The 27,939-nt window shown below is 39.8% G+C and overlaps 1 protein-coding gene across 3 annotated transcripts; it reads left to right on the forward strand.

Moving 5' to 3' along the window:
• Positions 1-341: 341 nt before the first annotated feature.
• Positions 342-27,899, forward strand: cep131 (centrosomal protein 131). 3 transcript variants are annotated; one of them, XM_053511927.1, is made up of 27 exons: positions 342-502; positions 2,000-2,196; positions 2,538-2,632; positions 4,131-4,242; positions 7,206-7,333; positions 8,862-8,966; positions 9,085-9,252; positions 9,396-9,513; positions 9,825-9,941; positions 10,201-10,354; positions 10,475-10,572; positions 10,770-10,949; positions 12,472-12,663; positions 12,756-12,893; positions 13,041-13,166; positions 14,127-14,243; positions 15,985-16,014; positions 18,388-18,490; positions 18,598-18,799; positions 18,971-19,078; positions 19,192-19,309; positions 20,986-21,060; positions 23,308-23,450; positions 23,743-23,920; positions 25,601-25,797; positions 25,952-26,012; positions 26,167-27,899. In XM_053511927.1, exons 2-27 carry the CDS (start codon positions 2,011-2,013, stop codon positions 26,236-26,238), a joined length of 3,321 nt encoding a protein of 1,106 aa, XP_053367902.1. In that variant the 5' UTR covers positions 342-502; positions 2,000-2,010; the 3' UTR covers positions 26,239-27,899. The 3 variants fall into 3 exon arrangements, with proteins under 3 accessions (XP_053367902.1, XP_053367903.1, XP_053367904.1); XM_053511928.1 differs by lacking the exon at positions 15,985-16,014; XM_053511929.1 differs by lacking the exon at positions 10,770-10,949.
• The last annotated feature ends 40 nt before the right edge of the window (positions 27,900-27,939 follow it).

Raw genomic sequence — 27,939 nt, forward strand, 5'->3', positions numbered from 1 at the left:
GGTTGTGTCAAATTTATATTTTTATTTCCACACGCACACACTCTCACACATTGTTGTTGTTATTACTATTACGTTATCTGTAAGTGTTCTCTGAGCTTCAACCAAGCTTCAAACCCTTGCCTTTTTACCCCCTTCCACTCCAATCAAAGTCACCAATCAGATCGCCAGGACAGATCACAAGTATCCGGGCAACCACCAATAAGAGAATAACATGGGCGGAGTTCCGGTAGGTTTTTTTCTCGAAGCTCCTCCTACTTCGCTCTGTGATTGGCTGCGTTTGGACAGGCAGCGTCATTTTGGTGATTCGATAGGCTCGTTGCTAAGACATGGGATTGCGCTGTATTTATTGTTAGATACGAAAACAGTTTTCCATGGTGGAGGTGTTATATCCGAGGCAGGAATTTGACAAATCTGGTTCCCGAGAAACGGGAATTAGACCCTTAATTTACATCATCGTTTTGCAGTGGAGACAGTGGATGTGTGGAATCTGATTCAGATTTAGGTGAGTGCTGAGGGAGAAGTGTAGATCTATGCCTGTAGTGTTGTGTTTTTATGCAAAACGAGTCACGATTAATAACAATATTTTAATTATGTTCACGAAACAGTTTAATTTTAGTTGAATCAGTACTGTAGGTTAGGCTAGTTATTGTTGTTTTTATGTGTAAGAAGACTCGGGAGCAGTGGCTAAATTCCAGAATCTTCCGATATTCACTAGACTTTATAAAAATATAGTTTCTACACTCTGGTTATCTAAGATATATCATCATATTCATGCGTCGTTTAACAGTCGATTGTAGAATTTCGTTCTCGGTTTAGCACAATAACAGGCAGGAACGGTTACATCACCTGTAGCAACGCTTGGCGTTGTCTTGGTTACGCAGCCACTGTAGCATCCCACTGCGCGCGCGTTTGTCTTACTGACCTCGTAAGGACTTCCTGTTTATATTGATGCGCAGAAGGTGCATTCTGGGAAATATTTATGGCTAACATTAACCTTCAGCATTTGGGGAAAATAAATCTGGTTCTGTCCTGGTTCAAATCATCACTACAGTATTTTGTGTTATGCAATACCAGCATGTAGAGTTTACTAATCCTTAATGTATGCAGAGGTTTACTGTTTATTATTATTATTATTGGGTTATAAGGTAAATGTGGAAATAATACTGATTTTGACAAAATACAGGTGAAATATAGGTTTTTAAACTATCATGTGAAAACACCATGATGTAGCATTTATTTGCTTTCTAGATTTTGATTGATTGATTGATTGATTGATGGGCAGGCCAAGGTTCAAATGGTGAGCTTATCATGCATCTTGATCTTGGTTCACACTTTTCCCTGTCCACTCTATATTGTTCTCCCCATTGAGTCCTGCTTCTACTTTAGACACTTACATAGGCATCAGGTTAAGGGCCTTGCCCAAGGGCCCAACAGTGGCAACCCATCAGTGATGAGCTCAAACCCAACCCTTTGACCAGCAACCCAGAGCATCGTTCGCTTGAGCCACATCTGCACTATCTCGATATCCCTGGCAGTTGTTGTTGCATCAACCATTGAAACAACAAATCCAATAATCATTAGAAAGTTAAACTGTATTTCTATTTTTTTTAGCAGTGGAAATTATTTCATAATAATCATTGTATGTAGTATAATCTCTATTGGTTTCCTACACACCCTCAGCAGTGTAATATAGAAACTTTCTTGCTCATAAGAGCTTCATAAGGGATTCTGCCGTCTTATTGTTAAATAACTAGATTTGGTGCCAAGCTTCGCTATATCCTTTTTATGATTAGACCTGCAGCAGCCTTTGAAAAACGGCACAATTTCCCCTTAAGTTTTCGGCTTGGAATTTGAAATAGCCATATTCCCTTTTGCTTTGCAGTCAACTTTTAGGACGTTAACCATTAATCCTTTTTGACTGTATCACAATAACCTCCAGATTCTTTTTTATGTCTGGCTTTGAATCAGAGTTTACTGACCTCTTTCCTTTTTATCTCAGACTGAGAGAGGATGCACACTACTCGCAGTCCCATGTCCATCCAGTCTGGAATGGCTGGCGACGCACTCGATCTGAGCTTGACCGGATCACAGCTTCCCATGGGGCGCAGACCCAGCAGCGCCTCACCAGGGAAACACTTCTCCCGCTCTATATCTGTGTCTGTGGCTAGCGATGGACGTGGCAAACGCAACACACCGGTGCGTCTTTAGCTTCGTAAACATTTCAGAATCATCAGTCATTCCTACCTGTAATATACTACTATTCTGTATATACTGTTGTCTCATATTGTGTGTGTATATAGTCCAAAATAGTAAAGTATAGTAAGAGCATATTTTGAAATTTTATTCCTCTTCTATCAATCGGATTTTAAAAGTACTGGAAAAATGTTAATATACATTTGAATGTGTATGTTTAATTGTGTGTACGGGATGTTAAACAAGCATTTGGAATTTGTCCAGACAGCCAGCAGCAGTTAAAACACATTCGGCCACTGTAGTGACTCTTTAATTGACGGGCTGTTACTTCCTGTCGTTGGCAGGTTGATGGTGGGTTTGGGAGTTCCCGTGCCATTAAGAATCTGCGCCGATCAAACAGCACCACGCAGGTGAACCAGCAGGCCAACCCCAGACTCGGGTATAAAACATCACTCTCATATTCTTTAAGTGTAAATGTGTTTTACTTAAAAAAAAAGTAAACTGTAAAAAGGTTAAGCATTCAGTCTGAAAGTGAACTTAAGGTAAATTTTGCTCAGTGAAAAAAGAGCAGATTTGCTACAGAGATTGGTCACTGTGTCACGCTTTCCATTCCATTGGTGTCCAGTTTTCTAATAAGACCCAGGTGCAGGTTTCAGTTACAGCAGTTGTGCTGATCTCTGCTCAGTCGCTTCAAACATTCTTAAAGCAATGTTTAGCTACCTCACAACATTCTACACATTGCTTTTTTTGATGTGAGTGATTGGTGAGGTGCCCCAGCTTGTTACCTACGGTATATGTAGTGTATATGCTCCAGGCATTGTCAAGCTTGGGCACTCCTAAACTTTTTGGGCTTTGCACCGCATGGAGAAGCAACAGCTGGGGTTTGGGAGATTTATCTTTTTTCTGCAGACAATGGCTATTGTGAGCTGGCGGCTGCTGCCGCGGTATGGAGGAGGGCAGTGGGGATGGCTTTGTCCTCAACAGGAAGGGGGGTAAGAGGGAATCCTCTCGGGTTTCTCTCGAATGAGGCTGCAGTGAAAGGAGAAGTGTGCGCACCCCGGTAGCTTATTGTCCGTCAGCTGCCATCACCCTTCCCTCTCTCTGCCTGATTATTCTTTATAGAAGTAGAATAAAGAATAACTTTACCCTGTTCCCTTTTCATTCTACTCATCAATAGCCACCAGCCCCTGACCTCCCCTCCTCGAATCATAATGGAATGCGCCTTTTAAAATCAGCGTTGCACTACTTTCCATTTGGCCAGCTGGCATTCTCTATGTAGGGCCATGGTTAGGCGTCAAGATGAGCAGCATCTGCCCATGTTGCCCGTTTAAGTCATTTAAATGTCTGAACAGAGGTGATAGCCATATGTGCGTTCCTTGGGTTTTGCGAAGGCATCTGTTTCTCTAAATGGCTGCCGTCTCATTGCATTCCTAAGCAAAGGCCTAATGCAGCTGTCCTCACAAAGCTGTCACCACAAAATAGGTACTTTTCCCTTTGAAACGTGTTCATCGGATATGGGTAGCAATGCTTACGCTTAGCCAAAGCTTGCTGTGTTGAAACAGTGATCCTCCGGGTGTATCACTCATCCCATTTCTTTCCTCCCAAAGTGTTAATCTTTATCTGCCGAAATCTACATTTACTGTATATAGTTTGTATTCATTCTAGTTTTATGCATTTATTTGAGTTTTTTATGTGCTAAATAAAGGGAAAGGGAAAAAAATCTAAAGGACAGTCATAAAAAGAATTGATAATTTCTTTGTGAAAAAAAAACAGGTTTGTTCCAGTCCTCTTTGGAATGGAATGTGCACAGTGATGCATTTTTAGTTGATTCAGTGTGAATCATGATTTGTTTTTCTGACACCCATGAAATTCTCACCACTCATAAATTCTCTCTCTCTCTCTCTCTCTCTCTCTCTCTCTCTCTCTCACTTTCTCAGTGACGGCCAGACAGAGGATTTCTTGGCTCTCTTTGACAGCAGCACCGATGGCCGCAAGAAACTAGCCAGCCTCACTAAGGCCTCTCCAGACCGCACAACGTGGAATATTCTGGTACTACTTTACCTGCATCACCATTCACCACCGACTCTCCTGCTCTTATAGGTTCAGTGCTTCAGTATTTAAATATAGTTTGTCTTTATAGGTTGTGTAAAGCAACGTCCTTTTAATCATGTAAAGGGTCATAAGTAATAATAAAGTTATAATCACGTACAATCGTGTAAAAGTTAGTACCCCCTCTTTTAATTCTATATTTTATAACATACTATTGTAGCGTTTTTACGCCGGGAAGAATGCTGGAGAGACGAGTGAGCTTATTTGCTACCCAATGCAATGGCTGGGAGTACTTTATTAAGCACACAGCATGTAAGGCATGAGCAGCACCTTCACTCAGGAGCCTACATCCAATTCAGCACTAGCTTGAACTGGAGCACATTTCACACGTCACACACCCCCCTCACACACAACAGGGCCTAAGCCACTAACCAGAACACCTTTCCCCAACATGGTGAACACACACCGACATCCCCGCAAGGCATGCTGGTCGTCAGCCGCCGCCCCGCCCACGCCACAATATCTTATCATAGCGGTTTTTATTATTAGGCAAATGCAACCTCAGATGAGCGACAACATCTAGCTTTTTTCACAGAGTCCTTATTTATTTAACAATAATGATTTAAGAGGGTAAGTTGCAGTCAGGTTCTGATAATCATCACCTATTGGTTAATTGATCATCAGCAGGTGTGCAGACCTCTATAAAAGCAGAAACTTTGGCAGTTTTTTAGTCTTGAGCATTTAGGTGTGTGTTACCACAATGCCAAGAGGTAAAAAGATGCCCTTGGCAGATGCCCTTATCCAGAGCAACTTACAGTGGGGCAAAAAAGTTCTCCCAATCATCATGGGTATATGCCAACTATGAGAGACAAAATAAAGAAAAAAGAAAATCACCTTGTAGGATTTTTAAAGAATTTATTTGCAAATTATGGTGGAAAATAAGTATTTCATTAAATTTCATCCCAATACTTTGTTATATACCTTTTGTTGGTAATGACAGAGGTCAAACGTTTTCTGTAAGTCTTCACAGGGTTTTCACACACTATTGCCGGTATTTTGGCCCATTCCTCAGATGCCATTAATACAGGTAATGAGGGGAGGACAGAAGAGCCTCTTAAAAATAGTTGTTACAGGTGTGTGAAAGACAGAAATCTTGCTTGTTTGTAGGTGACCAAATACCTATTTTTATAGCTAAATTTACCAATTAATTCATTAAAAATCATGTGCACAATGTGATTTTCTGATTTTTTTTTTCTTATTTTGTCTCTTATAATTGAGGTATACCTATGGTAAAAATTACAGGCCTCTCTCATCTTTTTAAGTGGGAGAACTTGCACAATTGGTGGCTGACTAAATACTTTTTCGCCCCACTGTACATTTTTATCTTATTATATGTACATTTGAACAGTTGAGGGTTAAGGGCGTTGCTCAAGGGCCCAACTTGGTGGTAGTAGGATTTGAACCTGGGATCCTTCCGAACCATAGTCCAATGCCCTAACCACTGAGCCCCTGACCCGACAATTGCATAGAGAAGCAATTGTTACATAGATGTAGAAAGAGTTATAAAACCATTTCCAGACTATTTGGAGTTCAAGATTCTACAGTGAGAAAGATTATTCACAAGTGAAAAGCATTCAAGACAGTTGCCAGTCTTCCCAGGAGTGGACGTCCCAGCACATTCACCCCAAGGTCAGACTATGCAATGCTAAGAGAAATACAAAAAATGCAAAAGCTACATCTTAGACCCCACAGGCCTTAACTGAGCATATTCAATGTTAAAGTCAGTATGACAGTATAATTAGAATAAAAATAACCAAGTACAGTTTGTTTGGAAAGGTTGCCAAGAGAAACATGGAAACTGAGGTCCTCAAAACTGCATCTAAACAAACCACAAGAGTTCTGGAACCTGTGAACAGAAGAGACCAAGGTGGATTTATGTGGTCTTCATGCCCAGGGCTATGTTTTGTGAATTTCAGCAGAAACACCTACTTCCCACTGTCAAGCACAGCCATGGAGGGGTGAAGATTTAGGCTTGTTTTGTTTTGACCTGGTCACCTTGCAGTCATTGAGACGACCATGAACTCATCTGTATACCAGAGTATTCTAGAGGCAGATGCGAGGCCATCAGTCCGACAGATCGGAAAATCGGGTGAGGCAACAGGACAATGATCCGATGACCTGTAAATCTTATCAGAATGGCAAAAAAATTAAAGAATCAAGGTTTTGGTATGGCCAAGCCAAAGTCCAGACCTTAACACAATTGATATGCTGGGGTGGGACCTTAGGAGAGCTGTGGATGAGTACTGTAAATACCCAAAAACCCCAATAAACCGAGGCAATGATGAAAAGAAGAACAAAACATTGCAAGATAAACTCATACCGGAAACTGTTACTTCTAGTTATTGCTTCTTTAGGACGATCTACAAGCTATTATATCATGGGGTTATTGAGTATTGCACACATTTTTTTCTTTTGGGCTTCTTTTTTGTTAAATAAATAATTCCACAGTGAAAAACGTTATGTTGTCCATCTGAGGTAGCGTAGGCCTAATACTCAGAGCCACTATAATCAGATGTTTTTTCACATGATTGAAGCTACTCAGTTAACTGGATATTAGTGTAAATTAATGCTGTAATGTATGTAATATCTAACAACACAGAAGAACATAGAAGACTGGGGTTACCTTATGGTTCTCTTTGACAAGTCTGCTTCGAGTAATAAGTAAAAGCTTTATCTAGAGTACATCACATTCAACTCAATACACACTAAAATGTGAATCTAACCCATTTTAATGTTGTTGGAAAGTTGCCCTGTTTCTTTGGCAGCACTGTGTGAATGACTGTAGAACTTGTAGAACAATTCTGCAAGGTAACCTGAGATGACACGATAAAGCTGTCCTTGTATGCCTTTTGTGAACAAAATGAAAGTAGATTTGTGTCTGTGCATATGTGTGCGCTTTTAAGGACGACCAGCCGCGAGCGTTGGTGTTGCCCTCCAGCTCCCGCAGCACCTGCAGCATGGATTCTCCCACTGGGCTGAAAAAAAGGGACTCTGGCATCTCCCTGGCTGATAACTTCACTGCCAACAACAGGTAAGTTGACATTATTTTGTTTCCCAGCAGAGACATGAGGATGTCTGCTAACATTCGATATTTCATGACATATTTTGTTCAAGAATCAGTACACTTTTCTTGCATTGAGGACTTATCTACACCTTGATTTTAATTTAAGACAGACTTAAAAAAAGAAGAAGAAAAATAACCTATCCCTTTAAGGGGCTCAGTAGATTATTGAATAAGTAATGCTGTATTAGAAATCATTCCATGATTAGACTACTACAAGTCTACTGAATAGTTATGTGCATATACACGGGCCAAAAAAAAAATTCCCCACTTTTTATTATTGGAATTAAATTAGGAACTGACGACACATTACTAAAAGCTGTAAGGAATGTACTAAACCTTCAACTCTGTGGACGACATGTGGTCAGAAATAAAATCGTGAATGGAGATCAATTAAATGCTTAGTAAAGATGAATCTCAGCTTTGTTTAACTGTGAAAGTAAAAGCGTTTCTGAACTCACAGGATTGGACCTAAACAGCTGTGTGCACTTGTTATTGAGACTAATCAGACAAAAAACAACAACTTAAATTTACAAGGGATCAAAGATTGGATTTAGGAGCAATAGAAAAAGATCATGTGATCTGTGTACCCATCATGCACTGTGCCCACTGTACAAGCCTCTGGAGACAGTGTTATGATCTGGGGTTGCTGCAGTTGGACAGGTCTAGGCTCAGCAACATTATGTGACAATAAAATGAAGTCCACTGGCGACCTTAATCTCCTGAATGACCAGGTTATCACATCTATGGACGTTTTTTCTTTCCTGATTGAACGGGTATATTCCAGGATTCAAATTGTGAAACCGTGGTTCTGGGAGCATGAGAAATCATTTTCACACATGAATTTACCACCACACTGTGCACCATAAACAAAGCTAAATGCAGACAGTGAAATCTTGGTGTGTGTGACCCTGCAGAACAGGGTATAGGAAATAAGAAAGTTGAAAGTAATTATGCCTCTTATTTATAGAGCATCATATTGTTGAATATAAAGAGGTTAAAACACAATTAGTAAAAATATGTATGTAGCTCTTTACATGTGGGGCTGTCTGCATCATCGGTGTCGTCTATACCGCTTCATTCTGTTCGAGGCAGGGTACACCCTGGACTGCGTGGCTAATCCATCACATGGCACACACACATATACACACTCATTCACACACTATAGTCTTTGGAGGAAGGAAGTGGGAGGAAACCAGAGGAAACCCACCACGCGCAGGGAGAACATGCAAACTCCATGCACACACACCCGAGGCAGGAATCGAACCCGGAACATGGGGGGGCGAGGCGACAGCGCCAACCTCTACCAGTGTAATGTTTAGTGTCAAACTCCCCTTCACTGTTATTACTTTAATATGTTAATACTTAGAAGTGGCTTAGAAGTTATTTAGTTTCTGCGATATCTTTAAGCCTACCATGGTAAAATGATACCGTTTTATGAGGAATGTTTCCTCACATTGTGTTCAAGTTCAAGTTCAGTTTAATGTTTTACCTGCAGGAGCAGTAAAGCAGCTGTGGGCAACTCCGTGACAACCATGCTGCACAACAACCACTCGGACAAGCCCCTCACACCCAAGAGCTCCAATCAGAAACCCTGCTTCAAGTACGGACTCATTAATAAAGACTCATGCTTAAACAGTGCGATTTGCCGTTTTATCCAACAGGTGGTGCTGTAGCTGCAAATAAATAAGCCAACTTTTCATTGATTCTTGTCTGATCAGTAACATCATCAAAGCCACAGTGAACGATGAGGGGACGATAGAGAGCAGCTCCCTGACCAAATCTCAGAAGAACTTCTCAGCTTCATCAGGCTCTAATAATAACGTTTCCAGCTCGCGAAGTCCTCGCAGCCCTCGCAGACGAGAGGTCACGGAGGAGGAGGCTGAGAGGTAAGGTCATGCTGCTTATCATCACAACCTTATTAAATACCTGACGCTGGTGCGATTCCAATGTCGGATGATTTCTGATAAAATGTCGCCGTCTGAATGTGCCATGACGTGCATGATCATTAAACTCCTGACGTTTTAAACAGGTTCATCCAGCAGGTCAGCCACGCAGCAGTCACGATCCAGCGGTGGTACCGGCGCCATGTCAGCAGGAGAAAAGCAAACGAAGCAGCCCTCAAGCAACTGCTCACTTCAAAAAGAAAGGTAATGAGTTGGATTACCATGGACTCGGTAGTGTTCTGATCCATTTGATCCACATGTTTGAATGCTGGTGAGCCACAGTAACTGGCACCAGATCATAAGTTCTTTTTTTTTACTCTGTCTGAGATCAATAATGGGATGAAGGATTTCTCGACTCTGGATGTCTTTTTCTCTCCTTGAAAATAATGATGTCTTGTATTTTGTACACATACACTTTAACAGACTAACTCGTCTTTTAAAGTTTGTTTATTTTAAAATATTGTGTATGGCTAGTTATTATTATAACGTGGTTATTATATAATGTGCTCAAGCAGGAAAGGGAGCTTCAGCAGGGTGAAGAAAAGGCTATGAAATCTCAGAAAAAGAAAGAGGAGGACAGGAAACGCATTAGAGAGGAGAAGGCCCGACTGGCTCGGCTCACAGCAATCCAGGTTTATCTTTTGTTTACTATACTGTACATATGCGCTTATGAAAGATGAAAAGCCGCTTTGGTGGCCTTGATAAGACCTGATGTGGTGCAGTAGAACAAACGACTAGACCCAAACTCAGACATGTAGATACCAACGTCCAGGATTTATGTGAAAATACTGTTCAATCCAAACGTTTCATTTGTTCACATAGCCTTGAAATGTGTACAGTAACTGTTTTATGTCTAGTGACATTATTGCTCTTTGTGTGTGCATGAGACAGGAGCTGCAGCAGAAAAGGGCACAGAGAGCTGAGGAGGTGCAGCGAATAGCAGAGCAGGAAGTGGATGGCCTGCAGAAGGCCGGGAAAGTGGGCCGTAAGAAGCCTGCTCAGAGTTTGCCCACGTCTCCAATAGCCGCCAAGGCTAAGAACACAGGTATCCGGAGCTCAGCCGGCGTTGTTTTGTTTATGAGCTAGAAAACGTATAGGAGATACTATCTGAGGATATTATAAAAGTATTGTATCTCTGTAATATATTTTGGATTTCTGTGCACAGATTCCAATGTGAATTTGGAGAGCGAACTAGAAGATGTTGGAAATCTGAGGGCAGCATCGCCCAAGGTGTCAACACGAAGAGGCTCTCAGTGTTCTCAGGTAATTACACATTTGTTCAGCGTGCGCTCCGTGTTCTCAGGGACGTCACAGTTTACGTATATTATCTCCGAAACATAACATAAGATACAGAACTAGAAAAAATGGCCGCTTTTTGATACGGCTGGTCACATGTGACAAATTTCACCAGACACTTTGAATAAGTCAGTAATCGTGCTAATTAAGATGATGTTGCTCAGGAGATTCTGCAGAGGTCTGTGAGTGTAGAAGACCAGAGACAGGGGGCACCATCAAGCAGAGCTCATTCCAAAACGACACTCAATGACCTGCTGGATTCCCTCAAACTCCTAGAGGAGGCGCCAGAGAGATTCTCAGAGGATAAGAGCTACAGGAAGGAGAAATATGCATGGATTGAAGAGGTACTAGGTGGGGCGATATGGACCGAAAATGATGAATACTATCATACAAATACTATCATAATTTAATACTATCAGTTTACACCAACACAGTATCTCAGGTTTATGAAGCATGTTTATGCTTAGAGGCTAAGAGAGAGGGGGGATGGGAGGGGGAGGGCGTGTGCAGAGTGTGAGAGAGGTGAAATGCAATAACATGTGGCTTATCTTTATCTTTATCTCCTTTATATTTACATACCTTAAAAAATATATTCTGCCTGGCTCCGTAGAGCCATCTCTCCTAATCCACAGGCAGACTTTATAGCTTTGTGGCAGGCATCTCCTAGCTTTACTGCCTTCTACTAGACTTCCTGTTTTAGGAAAATTGAGGAATGTGTGTTTAAATATACCCCTGCCACACAGTTTTAAGCAATAGAGTGTACGGAAAAATCTTTGGACCACCATACATTTAACTATATGAAAATAATACAATTATTGTAGGCGGCCAAACTGAGAAAGAAATACTAAAGCAGAGCTGTCAGGATATGAAGAGAACTGGTTAGGTTTAACAACTCAAGCTTTTTAAACATTAACTTCTAAAGCAAATCCCCTGTTGTAGATTATCCAAGCACGTGCAGTTATATGAATTATTCAGCTGAACTTAGGTTATCATACTAGATACAGATAGAAACATAAGAAAAACTATTTTTTTAAATATATAAAAAAAAAAATCGTAAACATTTTCAAACAAATATCTTTTTAAACCAGGGGTAACCAAGTGGTTAAGGCATTGGGCTATGGTACGGAAGGTCCTAGGTTCAAACCCCACCACCACCAAGTCGGGCCCTTGAGCAAGACCCTCAACCCTCAACTGCTGAGATAATAATGAGATAAAAATGTAAGTCGCTCTGGATAAGAGTGTCTGCTGAAATGTAAATGTAAGCCCTGCTTCCCAACATGTGGTCCAAGCCCCTTTCAAGGGGGGTGTCAGAGATCAAAGGGGTCACGAGGCTTTGTTTGCCCTGAGGCTGTGATGTTGTTGGAATTAGATACACACATGCCAAATAAGATCATAATTATACACTTGCAGTAAAATGTGCATAGATTTTTTTTAATTCGGTTTATTTTTTTTTATTTGTGTATATGGGCTGGGTTGTTGCGAAGGGTCTTAGGTTTTCAAGGAAAAAAGTTTGGGAACCATTGCTGTAAAGGACACAGAGCTCAATGCACGTTACGTACAAGTCACTCCTAGGTTACATTCTGCAAAAATCAAGTTTGTAGTTTGCAGTACTATTTTTACAGTACATAATTGTAATGCCATTTTATTCAATAATAATAACAACAACAACAACAACAATAATAATAATAATAATAATAATAGTCAATTTGCAGTATGAATAAGAAACATTTAAGGTTACTATGCAGCTGTTATAGTTGATGTGGATAAACTATTTCAAGGTCAACCTCCAGAAACATACTGGGAACAATATATTTGATATACAGACTGGTCATACTTTAAGAACCCTACACCAACTTACCCTTTCAGGGTGGAGGCTCCATCACCCTAACCACAGATAATGTAGAGAGGCATGGGCAGCTGAGCCAGAGTCCTGCCCTGTCAGAAGGTGGAGCGTTACTGTCCGAAGCCAAGCTGCAGAGCATCATGAGCTTCCTGGATGAGATGGAGAAGTCCGAACAGGAGAGGCCACGTTCAGTTACATCAGGATCACACAGAGAGGTACTTGTACAGTCTGAGGAAACTTTTGATTTGATTTAGTGTTTTTTTGTACGTTGTCCATATCAATATGTTGTTGTGATGTATGTGGTTAGGTGTTACTGTCTGAGGAGGAGCTGGCTACAGTGGATCAGGCTTCTGCTACTGCTGCTGAGGTTACCGGCTCGATGATGAGACTCAAACTAGAGCTGGAGGAAAAGAAACGCACTGTCAATGTGCTGCAGACAGCACTGGTAAGCGTATACGCACAGCTGTGCGTTAGTTTCCGTAAAACCAATGATTGTTTTCAAGTTTGGATATGCATTTGTTATAAAAACCTAAAATTAGTAGGTTGGTGAGAGCCGGCGAGAGCTGAATGACATGTGCTTTTATGTCTGTAGACTCAACAGAGAGAGCTGACGCTTCATCACGTGAAGGAGACAGAGAAAGAGCTCAACCACAACTTTCAGTTACAGAAACAACAGTATGAGGCTACAATCCAAAGACATCTCGCTTTTATCGATCAGGTGCCTGTTATGCTATTTGTAATTTGAGATGTTGATGAAGATTCTAGTCTGTCGCTAAAATGATCGGAGACTTTTTTATTTAAAAATTGATTGAAAGTATATTTAAGGGATGGCAGGGTGGCATAGTCTCGCACCCACCTCAGGTCTGTGTGTATGGAGTTTGCATGTTCACCCTGTGCTTGGAGGGTTTCCTCTGGGTACTCTGGTTTCCTCCCACAGTCTAAAGATATGCAGGTTAGGCTAATTGGCATTCCCAAATTGTCATTTTGTCTGTGTGTGTGTGTGTGTGTGTGTGTGTGTTTCCAGTGTGTACCCCACACCATGCTCTAAGTCTCCTGGGATAAACTTCCGATCCTGTAGTACTGTATAAGCATAATAAACTATTATGCTAAGTTCACTTATTAGTCATCTTTAGACATTCAGATAAGTACTAGTATGTGTGTACTTAAAAAAAATACATTCATACATCCTGGCTTGTTGCTTGGCTTTGAAAAAGCCAAAGGGTTTTGATTTGTAAACAAGCGTTCTGTAATATTGATTTTGGGATATCACGCTGTACTTTTTGACGTTTGCCAGCTTGCAACTCATCTGCTTCAACATAATTCCTGCATTCAGTGCAATGATACCGTTTGGCAATAGTGCAAGTCCCTGTTTGCCAGAGGTACTCGTTGAATTCAATTTCAGTCGTACAATAAGACACATAAGACATATAGGATTGAGAAACAATGCTACAAGTTATAATTCTATGGTCACATAGAGAAATACCGGTCAACTTTTGCCTGAAAATTTTATCCAAAACAATTTTATATTAGAATCCTTTAAGGATCAGATCCAATTGAAGGTCTTGGCAGTGCTTAGATTTGATTCAACCTTCTGTTGAATAGCCCAGTCTCCCAGAATAGCCATTCAATAAGCAATGAGCCATGTTTGTGTGAAACTCGTCTACCCCCTTGTTCTCAGCTGATCGATGACAAGAAGGCCCTGAGTGAGCGCTGTGAGGGGGTGGTGGCCGAGCTCAAACAGGTCGACCAGAAATACACAAAAAAGATCAACCAGATGCAGGAGCAGCATGAACTGGTGAGTTGTAACCTTTATTTACCTCATTACAGTTAGATTTTATCATCAGGTTAATAGACAGATCTGAGGCCTCATTTATCAACGGTGTGTATGGCTAGTTTGGATATAATGTGTGTATGTATGGTTTCGTATGCTCGTTTCTGTGCATTAAATGTGCAGATTTATGTCCACTCCAAACCATGAAAATGCAAGAACCTCTAAGGGTAATAAAGTTTAATTTTAGGTAATCTGACCACAAAAATCTTTTCTAATCCCTTACAGAGAAATATATGGCAATGTGTTGTAAAATATGTGAATATTTTACAACACATGGATATACAGTATATATTGCAATGAAGGCAAAAACCTTTATATTTATACTTATAATTATTTTATTGAAACATTATTGAAACTTTATGCATGTTTAAGAATTATACACACACTTTTACTTTTTACTCTGATTAATTCCTATGAAGTCCATTTTGTTCGAACTACATTAACATACAAGCATATTGTAAAAAAAAAAAGAGAGAAAGATAGATATATTCAATCAAATTCAATATATTATGAAGTATTTTGTTGAATATAAATTACATACATAAATATATATGTTTGAATATATTTCAATATATTTCTCAATAGATTATTTTGTATATTGTGAATATGAATATCTTTTTTCCTGTTAATTATTAGTGAGTATCAGTTAGTGTAGCGAGGAATTTTAACATTATAAAATCATTTCAATTTACCAGGAGATCAGAACACAAAATCTTTTAATATATTGACCGTTAATATATAGAGAAATATATTTTATTTGCGTAAGGGATCATAATTAAACAACAGTTAGTCCTAAACTATTTTACTGTTTGGACGAGAGGCATTCCACGAGTGGTGATTTTATATATACAGTGAGGTCAATAAGTATTTGATCTCCCTGTGATTTTGCAAGTTCTCTTACTTAGAAATCATGGAGGGGTCTACAATTTTCAGCATAGGTGCATTTCCACTGTGAGAGAAAACGTTCAGATTTCTGACCCTCAAAGACCAGTTATTTCGCTTTTAAATAGTTCATATGCTTCTTTTAATATATATATATATATGAGAGAGAGAGAGAGAGAGAGAGAAAGAAAGAAAGAGAGAGAGTCACTTTATTGAGAGCAGATGTCTGCCAAAACCCACATTTAAACACAAAAGACCCATGGAAGCACTTTCACCAGTAAAACACATCTGATGATGTCATGTCTTCTTAAACAACACTTTTCCCTTAAAGAGAGAGTATTTACTATTTTCAGTTCTCACAAGGTCAGAACAGATTACACGGAGTGAATGTACAGTAAAAGCTGTGTGTGTGTATAAACGGATCCTTGGCACAAATTTAGTACTTGTTTTATGCACACTTTGATAAATGAGACTCCTGATGTGTGTCAGCACTAGACTTTAATTCTTGTCATACTTCCTATATTACTCGACACTACAGCAGTTACTGTACCTGCTTGCTTTGGTCTGCATGTTTTCTGTTTTCAGATGTAGAACAGAAAGACTACTGGGTTGATTTGACTCAGTTTTCAGTTGTAGATCTTTGGTGTGCATAGGCTACATGTCGCAGTCACTGTTCGTCTTTAATAGTAACCTCTTACTGTGTGTGTGTGGGATACATGTGTTTAACTTCAACATATCTTTCTCCTTTTTAACTGTTCTCTCTTTCTTTCCTTGTCTGCGTTTTTCTCTGCCCCTCTGCTTATGTTTGCTCCTCTGGCTGTAGGTGTGGCAAATTCTGGGTCCCTTGTGTGAGGTAATGCTTGTGTTTCCATTTCTAACCTCCACTTTTTCATCATTTCATTGCTTTTCTTTCACATATCAAGCCTCTGCTGTGACTTGGATGACTTGGTCGATTAGACTTTAGAGACACAGTAAAGTGTATAATAAAATGCTTAACAGTGCAAATAAATGGTTAAACGCTCCACGGCAAACAGCATCGTTACACATTGCTGTGAGAAGCCTGTAATAAAGGCAGACACGTAGGCAGACTTGTAGAAGCGTAACAGACCTACCCATGACAAGCGACTGGATCTTTTATAATAACCCAGATGGCATGTTTACCGTGACAAATATTAGATCGTTCACCATCTGTGTGGATTTACCCTTCAGAGTAGAGTCGTGCCCATCCCACTGTTCCCCTCTCTGCAGGGCATGTCTGAAAGTTTTCTTCCTTTTTTTTTGTACAAAACTAAATATAGAGTGCTGGAAAACATTATAGGTTAAATTTGTGCAGTGAAACCAGCACACTGCTGATTTCACAGACGGATGGACTTGGATTTTTAAAAAGTAATTCTACCGTAGTACTTCTCATTTCCTCAGGCTGATTGGTCAGAAAGTGTCGGTTCCTTTTTTTTTAGAACAGCATGTTTACAGTACAGAAGATAATAATCAGTATGTGACCACAGATGCTGCAACTCAGCAAACCGTCAATGATTGGTTAGTTTCATTTACATTTAGGCATTTGGCAGACACTCTTATCCAGAGCGACTTACATTTTTATCTCATTACATATCTAAGCAGTTGAGGGTTAAGGGCCTTGCTCAAGGGCCCAACAGTGGCAACTTGGTGGTTGTGGGGTTTGAACCTGGAATCTTCCGAATCGTAATCCAATGCCTTAACCACTGAGCTACCCCTGGGTTTCCTGTAACACCTTATGCATTATCCCTTACTTAATTAGTTGATGCAGCTTAAACTGAAATTTGTGGACCATTTAGTCCATTACTTTTTGTTATATTTTTTGCCCGCTCCCCTTTGCTAATTTTGTCTGTGTGTGTGTGTGTGTGGGTGTGCGGTACACTGCAAAAGTCTGTGCAAAAGACACATGCAAAAAAATCATATAAAGAAAGGATGCATATACAAAAAACTCTAATGCTCCATAAACATTAATTAATAAAACAAAATCAGTATTTAGTGAGACTCTTCTTTGTGCACCCTTTAGTCTCAGGTACAATGTGTGCATTAGTGGAAATTAGTGGAGTGAAATTAGTTTCATTGCATCAAAGTTGCCTCAAATTGCCCCTGAACCTGATTCCATCTGTGATTTTTGTTTATGGCCGAAGCGAGCTACAAAACTAACTAGTTTGTAACACAAGGCTTAATCCCAAATCCCTTGGTGTTTGGAACAAGGGATTCCAGCTTTTTCTAGAGGTGGCGAGGCACTACCTCTCAATTTTACTCAAGGGCATTGGTGGCTCAGTAGTAGGTTTCTCGCCTGCTATGCGAAAGGCCCAGCCAATGCAAGCCAATGCCCAAACCCATCACTGGATTCCCAGTCAATGGGGCTGGTTTGGTGACTTCCGTATGAATCCCCCAGGGGGAGGGTTTATCAAAGTACATTGGGTGCATTTTGCAAACGACCCAAAATAACTGACTTCCTGTTGAGTAATGCCCATGACATGCAAATCGAAATTTGTTTAGCTTATTGAGATCTAAATGTGTATAAGATCTAAAGGTTTCGTACAGCATGCATACGTATAAGTGTGTAGAGCTATGCAGCAAAACGCCCAGATGCTCCAGTGTCCTAATGGCACCAGATTCCAACCTGTCTTCTAATTTTCCTGATTTTCGAGCATAATAAAGCTCTCAAAAAGCCAAAAACGAGAGGGCCTCTACACGCAGGGTTGATATCATAGTGCTTGGGCCCTAATAATAATAATTTAAAAAAAAACAAAGTTTGTTGTAAACAACTTGTGTTCTTTCACAACAATTTTGGCAAGCCATGACTTTATCTCATCGTCATGCTGAAACATGTTTGGGCCTTTTGGTTCCAGTAAAGAGAAATCTTAATGCTACAGCTTATTAAGGCGTTCTGTACAATTGAGTGCATCTAACTTTGTGACTGCAGCTTGGGGAAGAACCACATACAGTATGCCTGTGATCATCAGATGTCCACAAATTTTTGGCCACATATTTTTTACCCCTTAATAAAATATAATATTATTCCATGCTTTGTCAGTTATGAGAGCCAGCTGTTAAAGATTCAGCCTAAACATCTGTTCTGTGTGTGACCAAAAATTAAATTCTATTTTTCACACTCTTAAACATGTCAATTGCCACAACGTCAGAGTAAAAAGTGCTTTTTTCATCCATATTTCTATATTTATTCCTCTTTCTTCCCCAACATCAGGAGATTAAAAAACTCAAAGAGTTGATGAGCACCACGGAAAAGATCCGGCGTGAGAAGTGGATCGATGAGAAGACCAAGAAGATCAAGGAAATCACTGTGAAAGGTGAGCTGTTGAAAACCAATGATTCTGCCAGCTCTTTTGACAATCTAATAGGATTGTCTTTTAAAACGTCACTTTTGTGTGATGTGTACTCATGTTTGTGTGTTCAGGCTTGGAGCCAGAGATCCAGAAACTGATCGCCAAGCACAAGCAGGAGCTGAAGAAGCTGAAGGTGATGCACGAGGCCGAGCTGCTTCAAGCAGACGAGAGAGCAGCGCAACGCTACATTCGACAGACAGATGAGCTCCGACAGCAGCTGGAGAAAGAGAGAGACGAACAGTGCCAGCGGGAGAGGGAACTTGCCAAGCAAAGGTACACAGTGCAAAAGTAAAGTCGAAACACGAAGAGGTCATTGGCACCAAAATGAGAGGGGTGTACTCTATTCAGTATTGTGTAATTTGAAAGGTATGCATCTTCTCCATAATTACAGTGTTCAGGATTGGGCTGTATGAAACTATTTATGTCTCTGTGTGTGTGTGTTAGGTTTGAGAAGCAAATGCAGGAAGAAGAGAATGCCTTACAGCAGCAGAGGAGACGACTCTACAAGGAAGTCGCTGAAGAGAAGGAGCGTCTTGCCCAGCAAGCTTCAAGGTCAGGGTCAGGGTTGATACAGTTTAGGGTTATTTGGTCACTGCACCACTGAGAGAGCTAAGCTTGAGTTCACATATAATTGTGTGTCTGTCTTTGTGTGTACTGTATTACAGGCAGCAGGCCGAGCTGGAGGAGTTAAAGACTCAATTGGAAAACAACAGCTCTCTGGCTAATCGCACTCTCAGGGAAGAGGTGGAGAAAAGCAGAGAGGAGCAGGAGAGGCGGCACCAGGTGAGAACCTGAAATAGCTATTTAGAAAATGAATAATACATATTTGTCATGATGCCTGTCAACCTTGTGAAGTTTTCTTCTCTCAGTACAAGATGTTTCATGTGACAGCACACGTCTCTAGACTGCACACTACAGATGTGTCAAGTTCTGTACTTGGCCCCGTTCTTCTGTCAACATGGAACAAAGTGAATTGCGCAGTTCCCCATTTTTATCTGGAAAGGGAGGATGTATCTCGAGCCCTTATCAGCAAGTCAGATTGGCTAACACAAATACCCCAGAAGCTTAAATTTAGTCTAGAAGTTGCTGGAGCCGAGTCAGGAACTCGTAATGCTTATGTAGGAGTTTCACATTTGTACATTTAATTAAACTATGTACAGTATGTGATTGAAATTATGCATAAAACCTTTTATGGATAAATTATGTAAACACTTTTTGATGATTTTTATGACTTAAATACAGTTTTACATTCCATATAAACAACATTTCTAAAAATAAAAAAAAGCATATAAAACACTTCTTCTAAAAAGTAATCTGTGTATATGAATAAAAATAAAATAAGTAAAAAACAAAACTAAATGTAGTCAAACAAAACATTCTGTGTACTTAATGCATTCTGGGTAATCTTTAGGTCTAATATTTGTAAAATTGACTAATTGTATTGTTTTAGGAATAATAAAATTTTGTGATATTCGTCACATGAAACATGTACAAAATTTAGGTGCATTTTAAAAAATCTAGGCTGTTTATTGGAGCCTGAAATTATATTTAAAAAAAAGATGAAATGAGATTGTGTAGTGAGGAAAAAATAAATATAATTCTTTATTTTACACATTACAGTAATGGTTTTAAATTGTCTCCGTTTTGTGTTTTTTCTCAAACACAAAACAAATGGAGGATTAAGAAGGCATAATTTAATATCCATTTTAAACATCTGAACAAGAAAACAGTCCTTAAATGTGTATTTTTTTGCGCAGCCACTTTTGCTTGAATCGAATTGCAATAAATCAGTGGCTAACAAATACATCACCTTGATTTAGGAATTGCACAGAATATTTAGAAATAAAACATAATTTATGTTGAAAGGTGGACGAAAACAAACAGGAATGACTGTGTACATGACGGCTTTCTTTAGCACAAGTTCTCCGTTATATACAGCATTGTGGGAAAAAAAACTCATATTTCTTCATCTTTTGCTTCCAAAGGGACAGACTGTATTGTGTTTTTAATGCAGTCTTGAGGAATAGTTCTCCAGGCTTTCGAAAAGACTTTTCTGAATCTCTGAATCTCATTTATGGCAGGTTTTTGCCTGTGCCTGAGCAGTGTTAGAGGAATGCTTTTTGTTTGTTAAGCCACACAGTGAATCGTTCTGGTGTAAAAAAACATATAATGTAGGACATAAACCAGTGAGAAACAGGTGCAGCTGACAGATGATCAGGCCAATGGTTAGTGTTGATGTTGAATGCTGAGTGATTGCAACAGACGAGAGGGGAAATGAGGTTGCTGTTGAGGTTACAAATCGGAACAAATGTTTTACTCTACAAGACCTGGTGGCTCAAGACCTTTGCACAGTACTTTATATTGCTTGTCCAGTCCGTAATTATTTACAGAATGTTGTAATCTTCCTTGGCAACAGAATAAACTCTTATAGTGTGTTAAATGTTTGTTTTTGCTTTTAGATGGAAATGAAGGCTCTGCGGGAACGGCTGGAAATAGAGAAACAGACATGGGAAGAAAATTACATGAAAAAGGAGGTGTGTGTGTGTGTGTGTTATTTCTATATTTAATGTTCTCACAAATGACCTGTTTGACTTTGTGAAAGGATTTAATTAAACATTATAACATATTCATGTGGTATTTAGCACAGTTTATAGAATGTACCCACAATGCAGCTCAAAGACCTAAAACAAAGTAAAAGACATTAATATTGATAGTAAATATTTAAAAACAGTTACATTGATTATAAAAGTAAACAAACTATTAAATATAGAGATGTAAAGCCTTAAATATAGACATACAGTACAAGCTGTAATAAAGTAAAAAGGTATATATAAAAGGTATATATAAAGGTATAAAAATAGGTACATATTATAGTCATGGCCAAAATTGTTGGCACCCCTGAAACTTTTCTAGAAAATCAAGTATTTCTTACAGAAAAGTAATGCATTAACAAGTTTTGCTATACACATGTTTATTCTCTTTGTGCGTATTGGAACAACAACAAAAAAAAAAAAACAGGGAAAAAAAGCAAATTTGACATAATGTCACACAAAACTCCAAAAGTGGGCTGGACAAAATTATTGCCAACCTTAACTTAATATTTGGTTTGACACCCTTTGGAAAAACTGAAATCAGTCGCTTCCTATAACCAGCAATAAGCTTCTTACACCTCTCAAATGGAATGTTGGACCACTCATTCTTTGAAACCTGCTTCAGTTCTCTCATATTGAAAGGGCGCTGTTACCCAACAGCAATTTTAAGATTTCTCCACAGGTGTTCAATGAGATTTAGATCTGGACTCATTGCTCGCCACTTTAGAACTCTCCAGCGCTTTGTTGCCATCCATTTCTGAGTGCTTTTTAAACTATGTTTGGGGTCATTGTCCTGCTGGAGGACCCAAGATCTCGGGCGCACACCCAGCTTTCTGACACTGGGCCCTAGAGTGCGACCCAAAATCCTTTGGTAATCCTCAGATTTCATGATGCCTTTCACACATTTAGGGCACCCAGTGCCAGACGAAGCAAAACAACCCCAAAACATCTTTGAACCTCCACCAAATTTAACTGTAGGTACTGTGGTCTTTTCTTTGTAGGCCTTATACCGTTTTCATAAACAGTAGAATAATGACCTTTAACAAAAAGCTGTTTGTCCACAAGACATTTTCCCAGAAGGATTTTGGCTTACTCAAGTACATTTTGGCAAACTGTAGTCTTGCTTTTTTATGTCTCTGTGTCAGCAGTGGGGTCCTCCTGGGTCTTCTGCCATAGCGTTTATAGTTATCCATAGCACAGATAGTTCGCACTACACTGATGCTCCCTGAGCCTGCAGGACAGCTTGAATTTCTTTGGAATTTCTTTGGGGCTGCTTATCCACCATCCTGACTATCCTGCGTTGCAACCTTTCATAAATTTTTCTCTTCCGTCCTCGCCCAGGGAGATTAGCTACAGTTGCAAACTTCTTAATAAATGTTACGCACTGTGGACAAAGGTAAATCCACTGTAGATCTTTGGAGATGGACTTGTACCCTTCAGTCTGTCTCTGGTACTCAGTGGTTAAAAGTATTTATGAACGTGCCTTTTAGATTATCTTGTTTGGTCCTCATTTAATGGTTTTAGTACTCTAGTTATTCTTTAGTCTCTTTAAATAAAATAGTAACCTGGAATGCTGTTATTGCTTTACAATAGAATGTCACCTGATTGTCAACGTGAACAGGCCTTAAACTACCAAGTGATGACCTGAAGATAATGTAATTCAGTGTCCTGATGCATATTGACACTCTTTTAAGAAACCATAAAATCTACCAGATGTTTAGTTAAAATGGTTGGAAAATCAACCATAAATTAACCAAGAGGCATTTATTCCACCACATGCATGCAGTTTACCTACTTGTGTTTGGTTACTTGTGTCAACAAATCACGATTTGTATTTGAACTTTGAATGAAAAAAAAAAAGATTGCCAATCCAATTGTGTAAAGCTAATAAAAGCAAATATAGAGTTTGTGCAGTAAATTTATTGAGCGGAATAAAAGACACACGTTATGAGTCAACTTCTGTTCACCTAGACCTAATATTCAATTACATTAAGTATAAGGAATAGCAAGGCTAAAGGGTGTTCAGAAACTTTTGAGTATAATGTCACTGTGTTTAAAGAAAATTCAGGTCATATGGATATTTTAATTGAGTCATCTACTGGCTTTGCTCACTATGTCCACTTACGGTACATATGCAGTACTTGTATACATCTATTTTAAAGTCTAACAAAGTGGGTTATGTTTTCCTAGGAAGTCTGGATGCTTACCCGAGAGCGAGAGCTGAAAGAGGAAGTGCGCCGGGAACGGGACAAAGAGATCGAGGTGGCTATTCGGAGGCTAGAAGAGGAAACCAACACAGCTAGAGAAGAGAGCGAAAGAGCAGCCGACAACCGGTGAGCATGAAAAGTTTATGCGTGTTTGTATTATTTAGCCATTTATTTGACTTTGACACATTCTAAGATTCCCCAAGTCAAAAATAGAGAAACTGTGCAAGTATAACAAGATGTGAAAATGTGACATTTTCATAAATAGCGTCAGAAGGAATTAATCTGTGCCGTGAACTTTAATGCACTAAATCCAAATAGCAAGAAATGACTTAATAAGTACCTGAAGACTTTTACTATGTTTACACATTCTGTGTGTGTGTGTGTGTGTGTGTGTGTGTGTGTGTGTGTGCAAATTCAGTGTAAAGCGTGTGAGGGAAAAGTACGAAGCAGAGCTTCGAGAGCTGGAACGCTCGGAGCAGGTAGCTTTGGAAAAACATCAGGAGATGAAAAGGAAACAGGTTGAAACGGAAGGAGAGCTTCTCCGCTTGCAGTCCCTTCTTACGCAAAAAGAGCTGGTGATTGCTGATCTCACGCAGGTAAATGAAGCAATAATAAAGCAACACTCCAAAACCATTACAACACCAGGTAATTTCCAGTGTACATATTTGTCTCAAGGGAAGGGCCAACATGTGTACCAAAAACACACTGGTATAACCAGTAATACACCAGAATTGTATTACATGATGGCGTAGGTGCCAGTGTATGTACAGGCCTTTATTCCAACCAGGCAGCACTACCCTAAGACTTTGCACTTTGTTTCAAATGTTGTTAATTCAAGTTACCTTAACAAATTGCCGGCTCAAAAATATTATCTTAAGCACAAGACTCACATATACTCAGTGAAAAAAGAAACGTCCCTTTTTCAGGACTGTGTATTTCAACAATAATGTTGTAAAAATCCAAATAACTTTACAGATCTTCATTGTAAAGAGTTTAAACAATGTTTTCCATGCATGTTCAATTAACCATAATCAATTAATTAACATGCATCTGTGGAATGGTCGTTAAGACCTTAACAGCTTACAGAAAGTAGGCATTTAAGGTTACAGTTCTAAAAACACAGGACACTAAAGAGACTTGTCTACCGACTGTGAAAAAACACCCAAAGAAAGATGCCCAGGGTCCCTGCTCATCTGCGTGAACGTGCATTAGGCATGCTGCAGGGAGGCATGAGGACTGCTGATGTGGCTAGGGCAATAAATCGCCATGTCCGCACTGTGAGACGCCTAAGACAGCGCTACAGAGAGACAGGAAGGACAGCGATCATCCTCGCAGTGGAAGACCACGTGTAACAACACCTGCACAGGATCGGTACATCCGAATATCACACCTGCATGACAGGTACAGGATGGCCACAACAACTGCCCGAGTCACACCAGGAACACACAATCCCTCCATCAGTGCTCAGATTGTCCGCAATAGGCAGTCCATGAGGAGGAGATGCACTGCAGTACTTCAAGCAGCTGGTGGCCACACCAGATACTGACTGGTACTTTTGATTTTGAGCCTCCCTTCATTCAGGGACACATTGTGAAACATTTTTAGTTTATGTCTTATGGTGTTGACTCCTTTAGTGTTTATACAAATATTTACACATTGAGTTTACTGAAAGTAAAAACAGTTGAAAGTCAGAGGACGTTTCTTTTTTTTTTTGCTGATTATAGTTACTTTATAATATATATATTTTTTTATATCAGCAATTTCCTTCAAAAGAAATAATGGTGAATGTGCCAACTTAAAACAAACCATTTTGCACAGTGAGGTTGGCACATACCATTCTGTTGCTCTGGCTAGAATGATCACATAGACGATAACACACCCTGCACAATTTCCAGTACATGAATGTAACCTACCAAACAAGTGCTTGTTCATTACTTACGCAACCTGGCTTCAAAAGTACCATATCAATGTCATGTCAAATGTAGACCTTATTCAGATAAAAAAAACATTTCCGCCAAAACGAAATCCTAAACACCATTACAAATCTCTTGGTATGCAACATCACTTGTATATTTGTATCTGCTCTTGCACAATGGCAGATACTGTAATAATATACGTAGATAATAATGCTGGTACATTTCCTTGTCAGTGTAATGATATTACTAGTTTTGTTAGTTGCCCTTTTGAAAGCTACTGTAGGCTGATGAGAGTTAAGAGATGAGTCATCCCCTGGTTCTATGGCTCGCACAAATACATCAGATTTTCCTGTGTGACAGATCCGAGATAAAATGTCAGAAGAGAGGCGGAGCCTGGCTGAAATCATCAGAGAGGAGTTTGCAGAAAGGCTGGTTGTAATGGAGGAAGAGAACAAAAGGATGAAGGTTGAGGTGGCCGAGGTACGCGCCAGACTCCGGCTCGAGTTGGAGCGACTCAGCAGAGAGAAAGAGGAAGAGCTGGCCGAGGTCCACCAGCGGTAAGAAATAAGAGACATATAGACACAAAGACCAGATGCTGTCCATCTTTCCATCATGAAATGTTATTCATGAATTTGCATTTGTGCCCCAGATGCTGAGCTCCACGTAAGCACTGACTGAGCATGGCTTTGTTCCCTGTTTCTCTTTTTATAGGGTGAAGTCAGCTATTTTGAAGAAGGAAGAAACTGTGAACTTTTTGAGAAAGCAGCATGAGGTGTGGAAGCCATTTTGCAAATAAGACCTGTAAAGCAAATAAGAAATGCTCATTCTACCCACTGGGGTATAAAAAATTAGCCCATAATTGAAACCATATCTGACAATCTCTTTCTTTTTCCTTGCTTTTTTCTTTTTTTCACTTTATGTCCTAGGCTGCACTAAAGAGAGCAGATCATCTGGAGGCCTTGTTGGAGCATCAGAGAAAACAGCTGTTAGGAAAATGATTTTTTTGCTCTCCCTTTTCCCTGATCAATAGGTGGGATTAGGCAGGAGGATAGAGGGAGAGAGGATTGTTCCATCACCATTTCTCCATTTGGCACAACAGTGTTTTCTTTCCCTGGGTGACAGAAACTGAACTAAGAGAAGAACGCGTAAGAGCGCCAAAAGGCCTTTGTCACGCCTTGGACTAGACCACAAACTTCTCTTGATATATAGGCCAAGAGAGAAAAAAAGGAGCAAGCTGGGGTGGTGCGGGGGCAAAGGAATTATTCTCCGTATGAGCAGAGTGGGGGTGGGAAAGGCTCTTACTGAGTACAGGACTTTTATACGTTCTAAACACTTTGCGCTGTTCTTTCTTTGAAGCAACTGTGTGTGGGGGGTTAGTAGAGATAGTGGTGTGACGCAGAGGGACGATAAAGAAATGTGAAACTAAAAAAATATAAATATATGTGTCAGACACACAGTTTACTACCCTGTGCTTGTTGGAAAGCTGTTCCCCTGCTGCAGGCTTTCAGTTTCTACACAGTATTACAGAAAGAGGGAGGGAGGACCAGCTCTCACCCACCCACCTTCCCCTTTGTGTCACAAACAGATGCCCTTTGTCTCAGGTCTCCCCGGGGCTCGCATGGAGTAGTGGGATCACAGCACATTCACTGAAACACGCAGGCCTTATGACCAGTCAAGCCCTGAATTCGAAGTGTGTTAAAGGTCTTATCAGACTTGTTATAGTTAGGAGAATGTTCTAGAAACCTGTTAATGGTGGAGAAAAAAAAAGGAAATAACAAAAAGTGAGTACTTAGGTATGCTTTTGAATCGAATAATGGTTGCTAAACAGTATGTATTATGAGTAGAGTTTGTGACATGAGAAAGTCCCAAAGTAGGAATTTTGCTTTTACAGATAGTAATAGTGAGAAGGCTTTAGAATGTGAAAAGGCAGGAGGATGGACAAAGCAAAGTGCAAAGGACATGTTTAGAGGATTAAGAAAAGTAGAGCTAGCATTTAAAGGGACAGGACTACACTTTGTGTTTATTTAACACTAAAAGCTTCCCCAGGAAATGTATACCTCTGAGCACTGAAGAGGCCTGAGACAAAGTGCACTAATACGTTTAAAGAAATACTAAGGGGCTGCTCGCTTCTCTCCCTGCTCAGTCCCCCCAGAGCAAAAGCGCCTCTTCCCATCCTCTTCTCTTATACACTATCGGGATCAGTGGACATATTGGGATTGGCTGCATTTTTGAAATGCACTCTCATGTTGATTCTCTGTTGATCCTTTCATGTTTTTAGAAGCACACCTGCTTCTTTGAACAGGAAGACATTGGCTGTTTTTTTCAGCTTTTATGACTTGTTTTCTACCTAGAAAACCGTTCTCCTTAGCTGCTGCTCTCGGAAGGTCATGTAAAGCATGACCGAATGGAAACGCTACATCACCAACTAATATTACTTGCGTCTAATTTCAACTTTAACATGTAATGTAGTAAATGTCCTTATTAGATAGGTTGACTGATTCAGTGCTCCAGTACATGGAGAAGTAGCTCAGTGTTGATGCATTTAAGCAACTGGTAACCATTTATGCCTTTCCGCTAATGAAAAGGCCTTATGTTTGAACAGTGTTAATTTTGTAAAAACAGTACTGTTCACTTGTACCATTATTAAATGGGAGTTTAAAAAATCAGATCGTCAAATCCAGCCATCTCTTAAACATGTG

This window comes from Clarias gariepinus, chromosome 14 (genome assembly GCF_024256425.1).
Source record: "Clarias gariepinus isolate MV-2021 ecotype Netherlands chromosome 14, CGAR_prim_01v2, whole genome shotgun sequence".
In the NCBI taxonomy this organism is placed as follows: Eukaryota; Metazoa; Chordata; class Actinopteri; order Siluriformes; family Clariidae; genus Clarias; species Clarias gariepinus.

Excerpts from the sequence above, each read along its gene's own strand:
- cep131 (XM_053511927.1), top strand. The coding sequence starts at position 2,011 with ATGCACACTACTCGCAGTCCCATGTCCATCCAGTCTGGAATGGCTGGC. Across the intron at positions 2,633-4,130 it reads CAGGCCAACCCCAGACTCGG|TGACGGCCAGACAGAGGATT; the intron begins GTATAAAACATC and ends TCACTTTCTCAG. Across the intron at positions 26,013-26,166 it reads TTTTGAGAAAGCAGCATGAG|GCTGCACTAAAGAGAGCAGA; the intron begins GTGTGGAAGCCA and ends TTTATGTCCTAG.